The sequence below is a fragment of the Hypomesus transpacificus genome, chromosome 4 (genome assembly GCF_021917145.1).
Source record: "Hypomesus transpacificus isolate Combined female chromosome 4, fHypTra1, whole genome shotgun sequence".
Taxonomy (NCBI): domain Eukaryota; kingdom Metazoa; phylum Chordata; class Actinopteri; order Osmeriformes; family Osmeridae; genus Hypomesus; species Hypomesus transpacificus.
Window position 1 is genome coordinate 10,305,193 of NC_061063.1, and position 21,024 is coordinate 10,326,216.

Below are 21,024 nucleotides of genomic sequence, written 5' to 3' on the forward strand. Positions count from 1 at the left end.
GTCACTTTGAAAATGAAAACGGTGACATGTTTCCAGTGCATTCTGTAAAGCTTTATTTTGTGAAAACAAACAAAGAACACGGTACCTTCTCTTCTGGTATAAAAATACTGAGCTTGGCACACTTTTTGTTTTACAATAACGATTAATTGCAAGGTGACCTTAGGACAATGCTGGAGCAGGTGATGCATGCCCCCCTCTACCACAGAAGACAAGGCATGACTGGAGACATTCCTTTGATATATATTAGCACACATTTTGGTTCACACTCATTTGCTTCCTATTGGAACAACAAAAAAACTCTAAACTGCCAGTGCACTTGTTTTTAAATAATATCTACAGCAAGTTGTCTGTGAAGTACCTCGGCGTACGATCTGTATATTGTTGTGAATCCGTGTTGCAATCCCTGAGAAAACACGTTGTCATTCATGCAGGCAGTGAATGAAGTGCAAAGCTAGTAAATAAGACAGCAGGGCTGAAAGACAGATTCTTATTCCTTGATATCAGCACAATAAGGCAATCAGCATGTCTGATCATGTCATGATGTAGCTGTTCTTGATATTTAAATGTGAAAAATAACAGTGTCAACACAGAAATAACGATGCTGATAAAGTGAAGGACTACCAAATCATTCGTTTCTCATCAAAAGTCATGAGACCAGTGGAAGTTATTCTCCCACAGATTAATATCAACAGCACAGACACATGATAAATAGGTTTCAGTAAAACGAGTGGTGATTCTCTAAGCACGTAACACTCAGAGGTCACAGGGAGTGCATCATCAACAAGACGGGAAGAGGCCTTCCTCCTCGTCCTCCTCAGGGCCCGGGTCACTGAGACACCGGACCCGTCGTTGGCCTGGCTGTCGCTGGCTGTGGTCAGCCCTCGACGCCGCGCCCGTCTCCCAGCCCTGGCTCGGGGGTGTGTTCTGGTGACCTGTCCTGTCTGACTCCTGCGTCAGCCTCGTAGAGAGGAGAGAGCGCTGCGTCGGCATGTCCACACTACTGAGACCGTGGCTGTCTGGGGGACACAATAACGACCACATCAGCCAACACATTCAATACTGTTCAACGATAATACATGTTTTATCGATAACGCTATGCGTTTAATGGATAACACCATGTTCTTGTACATATTTAAAATGCATTCATTGCCACTACAAGCTCAACAAGCCAGACAGACTCACCTGATTCAAATCGGACTCTCCTGATAGGCGGGGTGTCCTGCTTGGCTGGAACAGTGAGGTAGTGGCTCATCTACAGTAAGAAGGATGTCATTTTCCACAAACCCTGGTTTCTCACCACAAGATTCCAACCCTCACTCCATCCACCCTTCTCTCCATCTCCACCCTCCTCCCCCCTCACTCACCCTCCTCCCCATGTCCACCCTCCTCCCCCCTCACTCACCCTCCTCCCCCCTCACTCACCCTCCTCCCCCCTCACTCACCCTCCTCCCCATGTCCACCCTCCTCCCCCCTCACTCACCCTCCTCCCCCCTCACTCACTCTCCTCCCCCCTCACTCACCCTCCTCCCCCCTCACTCACCCTCCTCCCCATGTCCACTCTCTGTTTGCGGAGCCGGAGTTCTGACAGCGCGTCCTCCTCCTCCGGATCCAGAGCCAACGTGTGTCTGCTGTAGGAGCGCACCTGAGGAGGAGAGAGGAAAGGAGCAGGAGGAGAGGGAAAGGAGGAGGAGAGGAGGAGAAGAGAGGGGGAAAGGAGAGGAGGAGGAGGAGAGGGAAAGGAGGAGGAGAGGAAGAGGAGGAGAGGAAGAGGAGGAGAGAGGAGAAGGAGGATAGGGAAAGGAGGAGGAGAGGAGGAGAAAAGGAGAGGAGAGGAGGAGGAGAGAGGAGAGGGAGAGAGGAGAAGGAGGAGGATGAGAGGAGAGGAGGAGGAGAGAGAAGGAGAAGAGAGGAGGACAGGGAGACATCCATTATTAGCAGACGCTTTCATCCAAAGATCTGAGCTTGCGACCTCTTGATCTGGGGTGAGATGCTGTGGGGACCAGGGTAGTGTCTTACCCTCTGTCTGGTCTTGATCTGGGGTGAGATGCTGTTGACACCAGCCTGCTGTTTCACCTTCTGTAGGTTCCCCCTCAACATCTTCCTGATCTCCTCCTGGCGACCCTCACAGATACGAGGCTGCTCTCTATCCTGGCCGCCCCACTGGATGTTCCTGACACAACACAAACACTGATTTACCATCCTCTATGACATTTTATTCATATTGAGTATGTTTTGTTGATGTTTGGTCTGCATGGACACAGTGGAGGGTAGGAGGGCAGGTACGTACTGCATGGACACAGTGGAGGGGTGGGAGGGCAGGTACGTACTGCATGGACACAGTGGAGGGGTGGGAGGGCAGGTACGTACTGCATGGACACAGTGGAGGGGTGGGAGGGCAGGTACGTACTGCATGGACACAGTGGAGGGGTGGGAGGGCAGGTACGTACTGCATGGACACAGTGGAGGGTAGGAGGGCAGGTACGTACTGCATGGACACAGTGGAGGGTAGGAGGGCAGGTACGTACTGCATGGACACAGTGGAGGGTAGGAGGGCAGGTACGTACTGCATGGACACAGTGGAGGGTAGGAGGGCAGGTACGTACTGCATGGACACAGTGGAGGGGTGGGAGGGCAGGTACGTACTGCATGGACACAGTGGAGGGGTGGGAGGGCAGGTACGTACTGCATGGACACAGTGGAGGGCAGGTACGTACTGCATGGACACAGTGGAGGGTAGGAGGGCAGGTACGTACTGCATGGACACAGTGGAGGGCAGGTACAGTGCCCTCCAAAAGTATTGGAACAGTGAGGCGAATTCCTTTATTTTTGCTGTAGACTGAAAACATTTGGGCTTGACATCAAATAATGAACGTGAGACCAGAGATCAACGTTTCAGCTTTTATTTCCAGGTATTTACATCAGGATCTGATGCACAACTAAGAAAATATCACATTTTGTTTGAATCCACCCATTTGTCATGTGATCAAAAGTATTGGAACAGATATACTTAAAACATATTTAAGTGAATAAGACTTAATATTTAGTTGCAAATCCTTTGCTTTCAATAACTGCAGCAAGTCTGTGACCCATTGACGTCACCAAACTTTTGCATTCTTCCTTTTTGATGCTTTCCCAGGCTTTCACTGCAGCCTCTTTCAGTTGTTGTTTGTTTTGTGGGGTTCCTCCCTTCAGTCTCCTCTTAAGCAGGTAAAATGCATGCTCTATAGGGTTTAAGTCTGGAGATTGACTTGGCCAGTCTAATACCTTCCATTTCTTGCCCCTGATGAACTCCTTTGTTGTTTTGGCAGTGTGTTTTGGGTCGTTATCTTGCTGCATGATGAAGGCTCTGCCAATCAGTTTGGTTGCATCTTTCCTTAAATTGGCAGACAAAATGTTTCTGTAGACTTCCGAGTTCATTTTGCTGCTGCCATCATGTGTTACATCCTCAATGAAGATTAATGAGCCCGTCCCAGAAGAAGCCATGCAAGCCCAAGCCATGACATTACCTCCACCGTGTTTCACAGATGAGCTTGTGTGTTTGGGATCATGAGCAGTTCCTTTCTTTCTCCAAACTTTAGCCTTTCCATCACTTTGGTAAAAGTTAATCTTTGTCTCATCAGTCCATAAAACTTTGTCCCAGAATTTTTGAGGTTCATCTCTGTACTTTTTGGCAAATTCCAGCCTGGCCTTCCTATTCTTCTTGCTAATGAGTGGTTTGCATCTTCTGGTGTAGCCCTTGTACTTTTGTTCATGAAGTCTTCTGCGAACAGTAGATAGTGATACCTTCACTCCTGCCATCTGGAGGTTGTTGCTGATCTCACTAACAGTTGTTTTAGGGTCTTTCTTTACAGCTCTCACAATGTTTCTGTCATCAACTGCTGATGTTTTCCTTGGTCTACCTGTTCGACGTCTGTTACTTAGTACACCAGTAGTTTTCTTCTTCTTCAGGACATTCCAAATGGTTGTACTGGCTATGGCCAATGTTTCTGCAATGGCTCTGATTGATTTTCCATCTTCTCTAAGACTCACAATTGCTTGTTTTTCACCCAAAGACAGCGCTCTGGTTTTCATGTTGTTTTCACCTCTGAATACAGTCTGCATAGACAAAACCTATCTTACCCAATCTGAACCTGAGTGTAGACATTCAGTGGTATTTATTGATTGAATAATGTATGTAATAGGACACACCTGGGCAACAAAACACACCTGTCAGTCACATGTTCCAATACTTTTGCTCACGTGAAAAATGGGTGGGTTCGAACAAAAAGGTGATATTTTCTAATTTGTGCATCAGATCCTGATGTAAATACCTGGAAATAAAAGCTGAAACGTTGATCTCTGGTTTCACATTCATCGTTTGATGTCAAGCCCAAATGTTTTCAGTCTACAGCAAAAATAAAGGAATTGGCCTCACTGTTCCAATACTTTTGGAGGGCACTGTACGTACTGCATGGACACAGTGGAGGGGTGGGAGGGCAGGTACGTACTGCATGGACACAGTGGAGGGGTGGGAGGGCAGGTACGTACTGCATGGACACAGTGGAGGGTAGGAGGGCAGGTACGTACTGCATGGACACAGTGGAGGGTAGGAGGGCAGGTACGTACTGCATGGACACAGTGGAGGGTAGGAGGGCAGGTACGTACTGCATGGACACAGTGGAGGGGTGGGAGGGCAGGTACGTACTGCATGGACACAGTGGAGGGGTGGGAGGGCAGCTTGGCTGAGCTGCCGCTCTCCAGCAGCTCCATGGCATGCCTCAGCTCCATCTTGTTGTAGAAGGAGATGAGCTGCGGCTCTGAGGAACGCTCGCCTGCAATCAGCCACTTCTTCAAGTAGGTCTTGTTGAAGCGATTCAGCCTAGTGCCACAAACAACAAGGTGGAATCAGAAGACAACACGGCTCAACATGGTGGTCGGGCCCTTGTTGTCTAGGTACACCACACGTTCAGACCGGTACGCACTTGTCCTTCCAGTGATGATGTCCGTAGTGGCCACACACCTCCTCGATCCCTGTCAGAAGATGGTCCAAGAACTGACGGCACACAGGAGATGCGTTCACATGAACATGCGTTCACATGAACATGCATACCAAGTCTTCCTTCATCACCTGGGTGTCTCTCACCTGGGTGTGTGTCTCTCACCTGGGTGTGTATCTCTCACCTGGGTGTGTGTATCTCTCACCTGGATGTGTGTATCTCTCACCTGGGTGTGTGTATCTCTCACCTGGTTGTGTGTCTCTCACCTGGGTGTGTGTCTCTCACCTGGGTGTGTGTCTCTCACCTGGGTGTGTATCTCTCACCTGGGTGTGTATCTCTTCGTTGATGGAACGTCTGCTCTCCTTCTTCTTCTTCACAGCCAGCAGGTCAACCAAAGGTCTGATCGTCATGCCCTGACAACACACCCCGCAAAGATAACACAACAGCTGCTAATGACCTCTCAGCCACCCACCCTCACACACACACGCCCACCCACGTTGTTTTGAATATGCCACCTCACCTGAACGAACACAGTAAAGAAGATGACTGTGATGATGGCGGTGAGGAACAAGTTCCTCATCTTGTGATTGGTCAGCAGGTAACCCAGGGAGAAGGCGATTGCACCTCGCAGGCCACCGTAGGCCACGATGAACTGGTCCTTCTTGGTCAACTTAACAATACGGAACTTGTTAATAATGAAGGTGAGGCCCACCACACCTTGAACAGACACATTCTGAGATTAGACTGTATGGTCTTAATATCATATATTTATTGATTGATTGTACTTTATCATCGCATATTGTTGTGGTTTGTCATCCTGTACCTACCCATGACCCTGGACACGAGGCACAGGATGACGGTCACGATGACAAAGGTCCAGTTCCAGGTGTGTGGGCCGGCCACCGTGGACACGCCCAGGAAGATGAAGATGAGCGTCTCGCTCACGCTGCTCCACATCTTCAGGAAGTACTTGATGGTGGTGTAGGACTTGTGGGATACGTTGGCCTCCACATAGGGCCTCATCACCACCCCACATGCTATTAACCTGGAACAGAGAGCAGCAGAGGACAGGTAGGATGTATTTACGCCTAAACGCCAGCCCCAGTGTCCATTAGTCTGGTGTAGCAGACAGCTCCCCCTGCAGCTACTCACGACATGATGCCAGACAGGTGGAACACCTCAGCTGACAGGTAGGCCATGTAGCTGTAGAGGAAGACGAACAGCGGCTCGATGACGCGCGTGTGGGAGGTGAAGCGGGAGGTGAATGCTGCCAGCACGCCGTACACGGCGCCCACCAGGAGGCCACCCAGCGCCACCACCAGGAAACAGGCCACGCCCAGGACAGCGTCCAGCACCGTCATAGAGCCAGCGTCAGCAAACTCCTCAAACAGGTGGTACAGGACCTGCAGGAGAGGGGGTCAGACTGTCACTTTTAGATCTTTTGGGGCATTTTCATGCTTCATTGGACTGTTTTTGGTGAAGTGCAGTTAGCCAGGAGAGGCATGCAGAGCATGATTAGGACGTGCAGCAAAGGGCCGCTGGTGCTTCTACTGTGGATCCAGTTTCTTGTTCAAAATCAATAAACTTGAATGTAGTGTTAAGCTAATGAAACAGTGGACTGCTAGGAGTACTGTCATATCGTTTTTCTGTCTCCGTAGACAGCTGGTCTGTCTCCAATTCACCCCCTGATATTTGGCACAGTGAACTCTATCAGGGCCAGTAAATGCCCTCTCATTGCTGTTCTGCTCCATTAAACACCATATGCCTCGTTCTGGCAAGATTACGTTGCAGAGAAGTCTAGAGGTGGGGTGGGCTATTGGCACTTTGTAAGACCCACGAGGACAAGGTCATATGCTGAGTTACAAACAGACAGACAAGAAATACTTGTATAAATGTCTGATATGAGGCCTGTCCTATGCTGAGACATCATGGTCGAAGGAACCAGTGACACCTTGTGTGACAGGCTGCATGTTACTGATGGTGTCTGCCACTAGTCTCTCTGCTGAGACCAAACACCTAGTCTGGCTCCTGACAGGACTCAGTGGAGAGGATCGTGTCAACAGAGACAAACACAATCCAAGACTACAGAGCCAAGTGAAATCATCTCCAACTGGACATAGTCAGCATCAGGAAGACCTGTTAACATCTAACGATTAACCCCAAACTTAAAGTGAGAGTTAGCTGGCAAGCGTCTTAAACAGTAACCTCACACTGTCATGAGTCCTCCCTTCTGTCTACATCCACACAACTCACCACGGTGACGGCCTCTCCCTGCCCCTCCCCCTCCACTCACCACGGTGACGGCCTCTCCCTGCCCCTCCCCCTCCACTCACCACGGTGACGGCCTCTCCCTGCCCCTCCCCCTCCACTCACCACGGTGACGGCCTCTCCCTGCCCCTCCCCCTCCACTCACCACGGTGACGGCCTCTCCCTGCCCCTCCCCCTCCACTCACCACGGTGACGGCATCGTTGAGCAAGGACTCCCCAAACACCAGGATGTGCAGCAGCTCGTTGATGTGGATCTCCTCGAACACGGCCAGCACAGCCACGGGGTCCACGGCCGACACGATGGAGCCGAACAGCAGGCAGGAGAGCAGGTCCACCTGGCCCAGGTAGGGGGAGCCCTCCAGCTGACACACCGCGTACATCATGCCTCCCAGGAAGAAGGTGTTCCACAGCGTGCCCACCACGGCAAACATCAGGATGGTGCCCATGTTGTCGGTGAAGGGCCGGATGGGCAGGAAGTATCCAGCGTCCAGGATGATGGGCGGGAGAAGGTAGAGGAAGAACAGCTTGGAGTCCAGGATGGGAGGTGTCTCTCCGATGGCCCTCATGAAGCCTCCCACCAGGAGCCCCACCACGATGAGCAGGCAGCTCTCTGGAACCACGCCTGACACTCGGGGGATGATGTGGAACCCTGGGGAGGGAGGAAGGGGGAGCACCAGGGCACCATCAAGCTCTGTCAGGGTGTCACTGTGTCAGGGTAACAGCCTAAAACCTGCCGTCTAAAGGGCTCATGGTTGCAGACACATGCCAGCCCATTCCTTCTAGACCTCCGCAGGTAGGTAGGGATCTTACAGGGGCCTGAAAGATTGTGCTTCTTTTGAGGGATGCATAGGCTCTAGAGAGTTGGTCCTGATTGTGCAGTTACCGCTACAACTGCACTAAAACTGACATTTGATCATTTTCGATTCAAGAAAATTGCCCTACGACCCCTTCAGTCAACCCCATATTATGACAGCATTCCCATGTTGTGACATCATTCCAACTGTTATGGATTTCAAACACAGCTCATACCTTGGAATAGGTGAATCCTTTACAGGAAGTCTCCTAGTTAATAGTACATTGAAGGAAAGTTCAGTGTAACACTTGAGAACGCTGTGCTCTCCAGGGCTCCAGAGTAGCAGCCTCCTACTCCTGTACGCCTCCTTATCTGTCCTGCTAAGAGCAGCTGGCCGTCTAGATAAGCCTTCACTCACCAGCCGCAGCCCCAGACACCATAGAGTAACATGATGCCTTTCCTCAGGATGGTCCGAGGCATTTTGTCGGCATGCATTTCAAACAGGCTAACTCATCTGATTTTTGAATACGTGCTGGCACAGGAAAGTCACAACATATCTCCCCACACTCATATTACTTTCCTTGAATCGAAATTCAATTAATGCTCATCACCACAGGTCCCAAACGTTTGGCAAATTCTGTCTTTTTTACTAGAATAATGTGCCAACCTAGGCCTATGACTGCGAGGAAAAAAATCACTTAACTCTAATTAGTGACAAAATTCAGGCCGTACGCGTGACAGATATAAGTGTCTGTGCTACATTAGGTCTAATGGGTCTACTGGGTTGTAGGATACTATAATTACAGGAGATGACTGACAAACAAGTTACGGTGAAAAGGTCCGATGGGTGGCATTCCAATCTGGAAGTTATTATGCCGACTTCTATATTTCAGGTATTGCTAATATGGAGTAACGGGAGGAAAAGCCCTAAAGGTGTCACACCGTGGGACTCACCAAGTTTCATCAGCAAGGCGAGAAGGATCCATAGCGTGATCTCAAAAGGCTTTCGGATGTGATCGTAGTTTACAGAGAGGACAGGGAAAGCCTTTTTGTGGTGAGCAGAGCTGGTTGAAGTTGTATTGTGTGAGGTTTCTGTCTTGTCAGTTGGGTTGCTAGATGTTTCGTTGCCTGAAATGTCATGGTTTTCGGTCGCGTAGACACCTCGTGATAAAATAGCCAAGATGACAAATAAAACCAAAATACCTTTGTGATACTGAATAAAACGTATGTGGCCACCCGAAGCGGCACATTTGATTGCATGCATTTCAAATAGCCAAATTTCGCACATTCAAATCCATTTGATAAATTATTTGAAGATTAAAACTGCTAATGATGCCGGGTGGCATTCTGGTCTGTATACTTTTCCACTGATGAATCATCCTCGAGTAGACTATTCGTTTTACGCATCTGCGTCAGAAAAAAAAGTCACGGTTAAACTAACTGCACTTTTATCAGACAGTTGCTGCATAATGCGACGTCGCGAGTGTTACTGTATTGCTTTGGTAATCTTTGTGGCAAGTTTAGGACAAGGTTTCAACCAACATCTAAGATAAGCTGGTTGTTTCTTTAATGTGAATGGTCGTCCTTTTCGTTAGCTCCAAGAATACAGTAATGTTCAGTGACATCTACTGGCAAGGAGGGGAAACATGGACAGTAGACTCTTTCGGTTAGCCTAACAAATAGCCCCATTCATCAAGGGACTTCTTTAAAAAAGTGTAGCCTACTCCCTAAGAATGTAGTGTCTGGACCATGAATATGTTAGGCTGTATTTGTACTAGAGTAAAATGTATTCAGGGATGGTATAATAGCCTAAATACATCCCTTAAAATGCTTTGACTGCACCCCAGAGGGAAACTAATGAGGAGGGGTGTCTTGTGTCTGTGCCGGGGGAGGGAACATAACGCCCGCCTGTGTTCAGAGATTCAGCGGCTCCAGCTGCCTCTCCCTCGCCGTAGGGCCGTATAACACAACAGCCTACATGGAAGCTGAAATGAATTTTTGCAGGTTGGGATGTCTGATACTGTCCAAGGTAGCCTATAGTGGTTCTCAGAGACAGGATTGTATCGAGGCACAGATCTGGGGAAGGGTGACCAGCCTTGATCTGTTTAATAACATGATGAATATACGCCGAATGCTAAGGATTAGACTGTTTAATTGAGCACACAGTGAACTTCGAACATGGCTGGTTCCCACAGTGTCAAACCTCCGCTCCCAGCATCGGTTCCCACGGCGACTGAATGAGCGTCTCACGTTCCCGTGAAAGTAGAAACTAAGGAAATACGTAGGCTACAGAATGATACTGAGCAGAACGGCTGAGTTAGTACAGGCAGACAGCTGGGCAGCTTGTCCCAGTGTCCCACCTGTACATTTACCAGTATAGAAAACATTTTCAGTTACAGAATGAGCCGTCAACATAAGGTTTAAGATTAATAAATATATGCTTAAATTTTTGGATGCAATGTGAGCTTTATTTGATATTCAGTTGTTTAAAATCTAGTATTTTAATACAGTAAAATACATTAATAGATAAAACATAATGTTTGCTTTCTGGTTTATAGTGGCAGAAGACATGAAGAGTTTCAGCATGTTGCTCGTGTCTCATTCTGTGCTCAAATGTTGAATTGTAGGGTCGAGGAAAATAACCTCTCTGGTTTGTGGTGTGCCTTATGCTTAATTCAAGATATTCTAAAGTGTGCTTCAGCCACTAGTACAGACACCTTAGAGCAGTGGTTCTCAAACCTGTCCTCAGGGACCACCTGTCCTGCGTGTTTTAGATGTTTCCCTGCTCCAACACACCTGATTCAAATGCATGTTCGTTACCAGGCTTATACAGAGCTAGATAAAGACCCATTCATTTGAATCAGGTGTGTTGGAGCAGGGAAACATCTCAAACATGCAGGACAGGTGGTCCCTGAGGACAGGGTTGAGAACCACTGCCTTAGAGGATGTGTGCAGGTCATATCATATTGAATTAGGATCATGGGTGTGTACATTTATAAAGTATTCTTATTCTGGGTGTTTCTATAGTTTCAGACACTTCCATGTTTCCCTCCAGTACATCACAAACACTCTCAAACTGTCATGGCCGACACAGCAGCTCTTACTCCACCCCTCACCATCCCTCCCAACATCCAACATCCCTGCAGCAACACACACAACCTTTCATCGACAACAACCAACACATACCCATTGAACCATACTGCTTGGTGAGTCTAAAATTCAAGTCTGTTACAGGTCCTAACCACTGGCGTGTGTGGTGGTGTGCCGCCTGGTCAACTTCTCTCTCCCTCCTCCTGGTCCACTTCTCTCTCCCTGCTCCTGGTCCACTTCTCTCTCCCTCCGCCTGGTCCACTTCTCTCTCCCTCCGCCTGGTCCACTTCTCTCTCCCTGCTCCTGGTCCAGCCTCCTCAGGCAGCAGGCTGTTTGAGGTGGGCTGTGTGCGACATCCGGCGGGCGCTGTAGAGAGACACTCCGATGCCCACGGAGGCCATCATGAGGGCCACAGGGTTGACCAGGCTGCCCTGACCCTGCATCTGGACCTCACCTGACACCTGGCTCTGAGCGGGGGAACACACACACACACACCATGCCTGATTAATAGGAGATAACATCCACCACAGACTAGAGGTACCTCAAGCAGTAGGTGAGCATGGTTAAGTGGCCGAGAAGCATTTGAGTCAAGTGGTCATGCTATCAACACTGTGATCACAAGAAACACTTACACTGTCATCACAATAAAACACTTCCCAGATTACATCTCTTTCTGCTGTTCCTGCACCAACTTCTAAGTAGCAGAAGCAGAGGTTTGGTTCAAAAGGATGAGTACTCATAAAGGTGACATGATGCATGCCGTCTGCACCTGCCACTCACTAAAACATTCCGTTCCCCTGAGCTGTGAACAAACGCAGCGGCACATTCCCTGAAGCCAACATTCATTTCACAACTGACAAACACACAGTTGCAGAATAAGAGGGGTGTTAATGACAGATACAAACCTGGAGGAGACGGAAGTATCCAGGGGTGAGCCGTCCCAGCTTCAGGATCATGACAGACTCTGACAGAACACAGGCACCAAACAACAACATGACCACTGCACTGTAACATTTATATTACACTCATCAGGTATTGTAGATCTGGTAGAAAACAAACACTGTACAGCCCATAATAACCACCACATCCCCCAGCACATCCACTACCCACCCAATTACATTTACATTTAGTCATTTAGCAGACGCTCTTATCCAGAGCGACTTACAGTAAGTACAGGGACGTTCCCCCGAGGCAAGTAGGGTGAAGTGCCTTGCCCAAGGACACAACGTTATTTTTGCACAGTCGGGAATCTGGCCAGCAACCTTCTGATTACTGGCCCGATTCCCTAACCGCTCAGCCACCTGACTCCCTATTAGTGATACTTAGGTTCTTACATCTTGAAAAATCGATTAATCCTATCAATCAATATTTTTGGAAAAAACTGACTTTATTTGATGCAACAGAGTAAAGGACAGATTAAGCCAAAGGCAGAGACACATACCAACCCCCCCCAAAAAAGTCAATAAAGTATTAACATCCATAAAATCTTAAACTAACGGCTTTTCACAAAGAAAGAGAATACAGATCCAGGAGGTGAACTGAAACAACTCACCTCGCAGCAGCCGAGCGACTAGACAGAGACCCAACCAGAGCCCCCTGAAAAGACCCTGAATCACAGGGTCACTGAGAGAACTAATGTGTGTCTCTCCTCCTTTGTCCTCCATAGTCCCATCCAATGGGGTGAATGGACTCAGTCAGGCAGAACACCATCACACAGACACACTTACAGCACGGTGGAAAACCCTTTCCCTGTCAAGTGAGATCTGGTTGTGTAGTCAGTAAACGACAGAGAGGGTGAGGCTGCATGTTGCACGCTTGAAGGGTTATGTGTGGTAATGCACTGCAGAGGGTTATGTAACACAAAAGAACCAACTCACCCAGACTTTATTGGGACCAGTGTTTCTGTCATCTGCCCGGTAACAGGCCTTAATCACCCCTTCATGACAGTAATCTGAAGGTGAACCAGTTGTGAATAACATTCTGGACATCAGTATGGAGACAAACATGTAAGAAACGCTCTGAATAATTGATTGAATGCTTACTGTTACGTAAGACATCATCTCTGATAGCACTGTGAGGTTTCCATACCTATAAGGTCTCTTTCTTAACCACAAGAAGTCACATGAAATACAAAAGAAAACCTTTACTTAGTAATACTATAAACTCTGTACAAGTGCCTGGTAATGAAACATTCATAATGTTGCCAGTTGAGACAGCTATCCAGTAAATACATTATCACCTTGAAATACCTCTGTGATTATTTTGTCTCTGACAAAGAACATTTAAATCTCAAGTGTTTACTTGTTGAATGTAATCATTTTACCCACTCAAACTTCAGTTCTAGAAATGTAATCATTGTCACCTCAAGCTTTTTTTTTTTAAGCCCAGAGGCTTTTAATTTTTTAATTTTTTAATTCAATTCAAACATCTTGTTTTAAGTCTTTCAAGAGCTGATATTTTTACATTTAATGTTGTGTAATTTTAATCGATTTCACAGAATTTACAGAAAATTGGATTTCCTAAATTGAGCTACAATGAGTTTGTTACTTCTGATTTTAACACTTAGTAACAACACATGAAAACTGGAGATAATGCAAGTTGTTATCATCACACACAATGAGATAAGCACAGAGTCTTTATGTGACAGACACAGTGCTGAAGTACTCCGGGTCCGGGGCCCCAGTAGGGCCTGTTGTCAGGGCCCCTCCCTGGATGGGTAGTCTCTCCAGGGCCAGCTCGGTGTCGGCCAGTGGGCCTCCTGTCAGATGAGCAGGAGTGCTCTGGATGTTTATCACCCGCCCAGAAAAGGTCTAAACACACACACACACATGTTAACAAGTTCAAAGCAGTATTTTTTTTATAACAATTTCAATTCAGTATACATGTTCACATACCGTGGTTTGCAACCCCTGGATCTGTGTTGGGTGAAATACAGAACCGTTTGGTTTTGTCACAGGTCTGGACAAGTCAATAGACTTCTCCTGTAATGCTTTTGATTCCTGAAGAAAAACCAGAGTAATCCGTCACATCACCATCACAGTAACACTGTGGGAACAAATAAGTAGGGAGTGTGATGACGTACCTTCAGAATCTTGTAATGTGTTGTCTTGGCAACATAATTATCCCATGACTGGGCTATAAGTTTCCGCTGTTTCCAGTTGGAGCTAATCTGTTCAATAAAAAGACATCTTTAAGATGCAGCGACACATTTATCATTAAAATGCACTGTGTTCCCATCCCTCTCCAATAACATAACACGCACAAACATGGCAGGCAGAGCGATGTGATCTTTCACCTCTGTGTACATGGCCTTCTCCTCATGGATGTCTGTGTCTGCCTGTCTCTCCAGGAGGCTGGCTTGCTCAGCGATCACCCTCTTCGCCGTGTCCTCCGTCATCTGAGCAATGGTGTCCAGAGCTTCCATGTCTGGGGTGACTGGTCTCACCCTCTCCAGGGTCAGCTCTCTGGAGATCTCATCCCACACCTCCCCGACCTGCAGCACACCACCACACCAGCCTCATCACCACCACACCAGCCTCATCACCACCACACCAGCCTCATCACCACCACACCAGCCTCATCACCACTACACCAGCCTCATCACCACCACACCAGCCTCATCACCACTACACCAGCCTCATCACCACCACACCAGCCTCATCACCACTACACCAGCCTCATCACCACCACACCAGCCTCATCACCACCACACCAGCCTCATCACCACTACACCAGCCTCATCACCACCACACCAGCCTCATCACCACTACACCAGCCTCATCACCACCACACCAGCCTCATCACCACTACACCAGCCTCATCACCACCACACCAGCCTCATCACCACCACACCAGCCTCATCACCACCACACCAGCCTCATCACCACCACACCAGCCTCATCACCACTATACCAGCCTCATCACCACTACACCAGCCTCATCACCACCACACCAGCCTCATCACCACCACACCAGCCTCATCACCACCACACCAGCCTCATCACCACCACACCAGCCTCATCATCACTACACCAGCCTCATCACCACACCAGCCTCATCACCACCACACCAGCCTCATCACCACTACACCAGCCTCATCACCACCACACCAGCCTCATCACCACCACACCAACCTCATCACCACACCAGCCTCATCACCACACCAGCCTCATCACCACCACACCAGCCTCATCACCACCACACCAGCCTCATTACCAAACCAGCCTCACCACCACACCAGCCTCATCACCACTACACCAGCCTCATCACCACCACACCAGCCTCATCACCACTACACCAGCCTCATCATCACCACACCAGCCTCATCACCACCACACCAGCCTCATCACCACCACACCAGCCTCATCACCACCACACCAGCCTCATCACCACCACACCAGCCTCATCACCACCACACCAGCCTCATCACCACCACACCAGCCTCATCACCACCACACCAGCCTCATCACCACTATACCAGCCTCATCGCCACTACACCAGCCTCATCGCCACCACACCAGCCTCATCACCACCACACCAGCCTCATCACCACCACACCAGCCTCATCACCACTACACCAGCCTCATCACCACACCAGCCTCATCACCACCACACCAGCCTCATCACCACTACACCAGCCTCATCACCACCACACCAGCCTCATCACCACCACACCAGCCTCATCACCACACCAGCCTCATCACCACCACACCAGCCTCATCACCACCACACCAGCCTCATCACCACCACACCAGCCTCATCACCACACCAGCCTCACCACCACACCAGCCTCATCACCACTACACCAGCCTCATCACCACCACACCAGCCTCATCACCACTACACCAGCCTCATCATCACCACACCAGCCTCATCACCACCACACCAGCCTCATCACCACCACACCAGCCTCATCACCACCACACCAGCCTCATCACCACCACACCAGCCTCATCACCACACCAGCCTCCCACTCTTACTCACTTTTCTGTTAAGCTTTCTTTAAAACATCCACACAGTGAGACTACTTTGCTCTGCAGTTTTACAGCATGTTTACCTTGAAGTCCAGGTATCTGTGCACAATGCTTAGAGTGATGTAATCCTTTGTTGACAATCCATCTAGACCTTCAAACCCTGCATGAAGAGACTGTTAGCCAATATTCTCATTGTGACATCAGTCCACAACCATCTCTTAAAAAATGAGGTGTTCCTTACCTATCTTACAGAAGACGGAGTAGATCTTGGAGCGCAGGTTTTCAGACACATCCATCACAGCTGGGCTGGGTCTGTTAGCCGGCAGAGACACGTGGGAACTCTCCTCTTGGTGGCGGTACAGAACAGGTTTCTTGGGATCTGGGCATCATTAGGGAAAACATCTTCACAATTATTATTTTGAGCATTATTAATCATTACTTCAATATTAATTTATTGTCACCTTGATTTATTTCATAGCATTCAAGCCTACTTAAAAATTAGTAGCTTAGCCTGTGTGCTATGTTGTGGTTGTAGCTGTCAAGGCAGGGCCCTAGGTTTCATGATCATGGGTGGGACGTGTTGAAGACAGACCTACGCCCCTGTCCTGGAGAACCCCACCTGCTATCCTGCCATGCAGGTCTCGGCTGACCTCCAGCTCCTCCTCCTCCTGCCTCCAGAGCTCCAGGAGCAGCCCCCCGGAGCACAGCCCCCCTGGGCCCCGCCACGCCAGGACATGAGTCAGTGTCTTGGGATTGTCACACAGGTCTTGCAGGGTGCCCAGGATCACGCTTCGCATGTTGCCGGGACTCGACTGCATGGGAGATAGAATCACAACACGGTACAGGACAGGAAAGCTTGGCCGAGCTTGACGATGTGTGAACCTTCTGGAAGGTTCTTACGTGGAGGAGATCCAATAGCAGAAACACTCCTTCTTTGGCCAGGAAGTAATCTTCTGTTGTGTAGCACCCCACAATACAAGACCTGGGTCATATAGGAATTATACAATATTACACAGCTGCAAAACAAGTTGATCTGATTCTGTGGGTCTGTGAACTGACCAGACACAGTCCACTGTGGAGAGGATGAGAATGTTGTGTCCCAGACCGCTGGAAAACTTCTCTGGGTTCATTCTGAGGAAATGCACCGTCATCTCCACTCCCTCAGATCCAAACAATTCCTGTGGCACAACAGGGTAAATAAACACTACGTTATCAAACCAAAACATGCGTGATCAGTTACACTCTTAGGTTTTGTTACAGGCTCTACCTTTCTGTGTAGATCGTTTTCACACAGCGCTGATAAGATGATCTGAATATCAGCCTTGATCTCCAGGGTAACAGCATCCTCTTCCTTTGGGCTTTCTACCATCTGCATCACAATCCCTGAGAACACAGACCACAAGGTTACAGAAAAAACTTTTAGTAGCTATTTGTAAGACTCTGGTAAGCTCACATTTGAAATGATCTTCCTACAGACTGACATAAACTTAATGTTTCCATTAGGGGAGTCTCCCTCCTCCTGAAGTACCTAGCAACTGGCTGATGGCTCCCTGATCACAGAGCCCCTGGTTGATTGCCTCGTTGCCAAGGGAAGCCATCGCCCTCAGCAGCCTCGCACAGTAGCGCATCTGAGCCATCCTGCTACCCCGCCCCCCAGCGCCGTGGAAACTGTGACCCTGGCCAAAGTAGGCGTCTGTGGGGAACAGATCAAGTCAAGTGACTGTGAGCAGTGGAAACAAGCAGCCTATCTATTCTTCCTCCCCAGCCCCCGGGAGATCTCACCCCGCTCAGCGCACCACTCCAGCAGCAGCAGCAGGCAGGTGCTGCCCTTGCAGCTCACGTACTCCTCCTGCATCAGGGGAGCCACGCTGGCCAGGGTGGCCAGTGCCTGCAGCTGCAGCTCCTCCTGCTGGACGGACGTCCAGTAGCGAGGCCCCGGTGAGCCCCCGGGATGGGGGCCGGGGGGCCTCACCAGCAGGAGCAGGGCCACCACTACACCACCCTCTCTGAACAGCTAGGAGGATACAGAACGGGAGTTCAGGTGAATTATTCAGGTACAAAACCTGCAAATAGTTGTGTTATAGTCAGCTAGTGGATTTTGTGGGAAAACAAACACTGTCACTTACCTGCAGGGCAGAAAGGTCCTTTGACATGACAACAAACAAGTTCAGTAACAGCTTCTTCATCTCAAAATCTTCATTATTGTAGGACAGCTTGAGGTTTTGGACTAGAGGGTTGTGACTTTTCACTAGAAATTGAAACATAATTTGTTTAAAATGTATACAGACTTGTTACGATAGTGTTTTTTTTTCTGCACCATTTATTTGTACTCACTCTCTGGAAATGTGCCAATAATAATGAGCTGCTTGGCAAATAAACTCTCCTGTAAGAAAATGTAGTGATAAGAAAACAAACAATCCAAAATGAGAATAAACCTCCTCCTGTCACAGAGCAACACTTACAATAAGTGGAGATTTGGGATTTTCAGCTATGAGGGTTGTGATCACGAGAAGGTCATTCCTGAGTTGAGAATCATAATGCCGGTAGCCGTTTAACAGCAGCTTCAAAAAGGCTTCTTTCAGGGCCCTACAATTCAAAAATGCAAAGAATTGACCTTTTAACCGCCTTTTATGTAGTTTAATTAGGATATGACTGACCATGAAGTACTGTATAATAGAAGCACCCACACAATACAGTCCATGTTGCTTAGCTGAAATGAGACCTCGTCTTTGCAGCCTCGTTCTAGCAAGTTCCACAAGATCTCAGAGGAGCGGAACAGGATTTGTCCAGTTGGGTCTGGGTCATTCATATGGAAGCAGACTATCTGGGCCCCCTGAGCCTTCAGCACATGGCCACAGTTTACATCTGAGGAAGAAAAAACTCAAATAAGCAACAAGGTGCAATTATAAGAAACTAGGACCATTGACATTGACAGCGGGACACCGAATGTCAAGATTGTGATTGGTCCTCCTTAAAGAACTATTTTATTCTAAGAGCTACTTAATCTAACAAGGGAGTTAATCTGCTTGATAGCCTTGTTGTTTTCCATCCTTGTGGCTGAAAGCTCGTATTTACCAGAAGAGCCTGTCAGCTTCTGAAGAGTCTGTAGGACCTGCCTGTAAACAGACGGCTGGTTCTCCAGCAGGGACGTGGACAGGACCAGGGTCTCTGCCAGGCCACTCTGCTCCAACAGACCCACTACGTAGCCCGGGGCTGTAGGCTGCGGCCCTGCAGACACACAGCATTTCCACACGCTTCTTCACACCCCAACATTACATCAACTCAGACAGGTTTTAGAATGTGGAATGCACACAGGCTGCCAAAATGCAATTAGATCACTTTACTAAATGTCAATCTATACTGTTTATTGAGATAGATATAAGATATAGCTTCTATATTTGAGAGCCAGTCCATACCATCCACAGACTGCTTAGATTCCACAGGGCTGTATAACGACTTGATAGAGTCACAGATCTCGTGTCTGACTTCAGCATGTGGCACCCTCATCAGGTACCCTGTCGGTAGAGAAACAAACTGGTTGACTGTTAAGCTTTTGGAGAAGCACTATATTAAATAAACCAAATAAATACAGTTGGCAGATTGTCTGTATTCATATGGCTTCATACCCATCTGAGACAGACACTCTCTGACCGCAGGAGCATAGGTGATCTCATCGGACACCTTCTCCTTCAGGAAGGGAAGCCTGGAGAAAGCATGTCAGGTGCAAAGAGTGAGATGGATATCACAAAAACAACCAATCACTTTTTTAATAGGCTGAAACAGATTGTTACCTGCACGCTTTCAGGAAGTCACAGAGCACTGAGGCATATTCAGGCTGATCCTTAGACTTCTCCGCACATATGTTTACAATCTTAAAAATGTCAGCGAGTTCTTTCAAAAGCTTGACATTTCAATTTAAGGACATAAACCAACATGCAATTAAATACATTTAAAAAACAGGATGTCACCTCACTGGGGCAGACAGTGAATCATACTGACTATTTCTGTGCAAGGAAAATGCTGACACAGAAAGCAATAGGCATCGGTGTTAAATTGGAATCTTGGGAATTAGCTTACACTTCAGTCCTTGTCAACAACAAGACATTATGTTAACAGCGCCTGTGTCCAGAACATCACAAATAACATTACAAAACCGTGACATGTTATTTCAGATAAACAAGGTAGTAAAAATGTGCAAGTAAAAGGATACAAATCCTCTTTGACATTTCTTCAAAAGTTTCTTAAACACAAATAGATGCCTCTCTTTCAATTTACCCTTTAGGAAAAAAATAAAATAAATAAAATTGGTTTTAAAGTTAGCTAATCTTGTGGATTGTTGATATCAGTATAGTCTCTTGAAGAAAAACGTTTTATAATCCAAATATGAAGATATACTTTGACTTACTGTTAAAGGATCTTCAAGAAGATTAATTACGCGACTAAGTTCAAGGGGCTTGGGGACCACCTTAAAAAGGAAAATAATACATTTAGCAGAATAATTGTCATCATGTGAAATAAGACATTTAAAAGCATTACATTTTGTAGACGAACTATTATTTTCACTATAAGACATGAACACATAAATACTGCAGGAGAGACACTGATATCCGGTACCCCATGTGTGTCACTGCTGTCCGTTCCAATATTTTTGACAAGTGGAATCTCAGGTTTTCTGCGATGAACTTTGACTTTGGATCCATTTGCTGTTGTCATCCAATGACTTTGAGTCATTTCGGTTCCTGAAATGGGCATTGCAAAAGCATACCACAAATTTAAAAAAAGACGACCTAGCAAATGGTTAGAACAAGTAAAGAAAAGCACATTGCTACTGCTGAACGGCAAGTGCTTAGCTTTCTACACAACCAAACGCATGTATTCGTTGCTATGGTTATCCATCTGCTACGGAAAGTAGGAGACGTCAAAA

The 21,024-nt window shown here is 47.7% G+C and overlaps 3 protein-coding genes and 1 long non-coding RNA gene across 5 annotated transcripts; 1 reads left to right on the forward strand and 3 right to left on the reverse strand.

The window, feature by feature from the left end:
- Positions 1 to 36: 36 nt before the first annotated feature.
- Positions 37 to 9,627, reverse strand: LOC124467375 (Na(+)/H(+) exchanger beta-like). Its single transcript, XM_047019653.1, has 12 exons — positions 8,992 to 9,627; positions 7,430 to 7,893; positions 6,129 to 6,379; positions 5,804 to 6,021; positions 5,497 to 5,693; positions 5,300 to 5,389; positions 4,962 to 5,032; positions 4,685 to 4,858; positions 2,017 to 2,170; positions 1,541 to 1,642; positions 1,183 to 1,252; positions 37 to 1,016 (listed from the first exon to the last, which is right to left on the reverse strand). Exons 1-12 carry the CDS (start codon positions 9,323 to 9,325, stop codon positions 778 to 780), a joined length of 2,364 nt encoding a protein of 787 aa, XP_046875609.1. The 5' UTR covers positions 9,326 to 9,627; the 3' UTR covers positions 37 to 777.
- On the forward strand, positions 2,177 to 4,678 carry LOC124467376. Of its 2 annotated transcripts, none has more exons than XR_006956077.1 (3): positions 2,177 to 2,478; positions 2,707 to 2,776; positions 4,480 to 4,678. It is a non-coding gene; the product is annotated as an uncharacterized LOC124467376 (long non-coding RNA). The 2 variants fall into 2 exon arrangements; XR_006956078.1 differs by having other exon boundaries at positions 4,520 to 4,678.
- A 1,331-nt stretch (positions 9,628 to 10,958) lies between the features above and the next one.
- Positions 10,959 to 12,819, reverse strand: LOC124467438 (putative transmembrane protein ZNF593OS). The gene is made up of 3 exons (XM_047019722.1): positions 12,680 to 12,819; positions 12,033 to 12,091; positions 10,959 to 11,594 (listed from the first exon to the last, which is right to left on the reverse strand). The coding sequence occupies exons 1-3, from the start codon at positions 12,789 to 12,791 to the stop codon at positions 11,445 to 11,447; spliced, it is 321 nt and encodes a 106-aa protein (XP_046875678.1). The 5' UTR covers positions 12,792 to 12,819; the 3' UTR covers positions 10,959 to 11,444.
- Positions 12,820 to 13,763: 944 nt separating this feature from the next.
- LOC124467445 (cilia- and flagella-associated protein 69-like) lies at positions 13,764 to 20,831 on the reverse strand. The gene is made up of 23 exons (XM_047019729.1): positions 20,715 to 20,831; positions 20,506 to 20,565; positions 20,311 to 20,376; positions 19,892 to 20,001; positions 19,727 to 19,803; positions 19,445 to 19,615; positions 19,176 to 19,328; positions 18,788 to 18,965; positions 18,563 to 18,686; positions 18,435 to 18,483; positions 18,227 to 18,348; positions 17,883 to 18,114; positions 17,629 to 17,793; positions 17,368 to 17,483; positions 17,160 to 17,278; positions 17,001 to 17,082; positions 16,720 to 16,912; positions 16,342 to 16,479; positions 16,184 to 16,260; positions 14,423 to 14,620; positions 14,210 to 14,296; positions 14,022 to 14,126; positions 13,764 to 13,937 (listed from the first exon to the last, which is right to left on the reverse strand). The coding sequence occupies exons 1-23, from the start codon at positions 20,829 to 20,831 to the stop codon at positions 13,764 to 13,766; spliced, it is 2,913 nt and encodes a 970-aa protein (XP_046875685.1).
- Between the last annotated feature and the right edge of the window lie 193 nt (positions 20,832 to 21,024).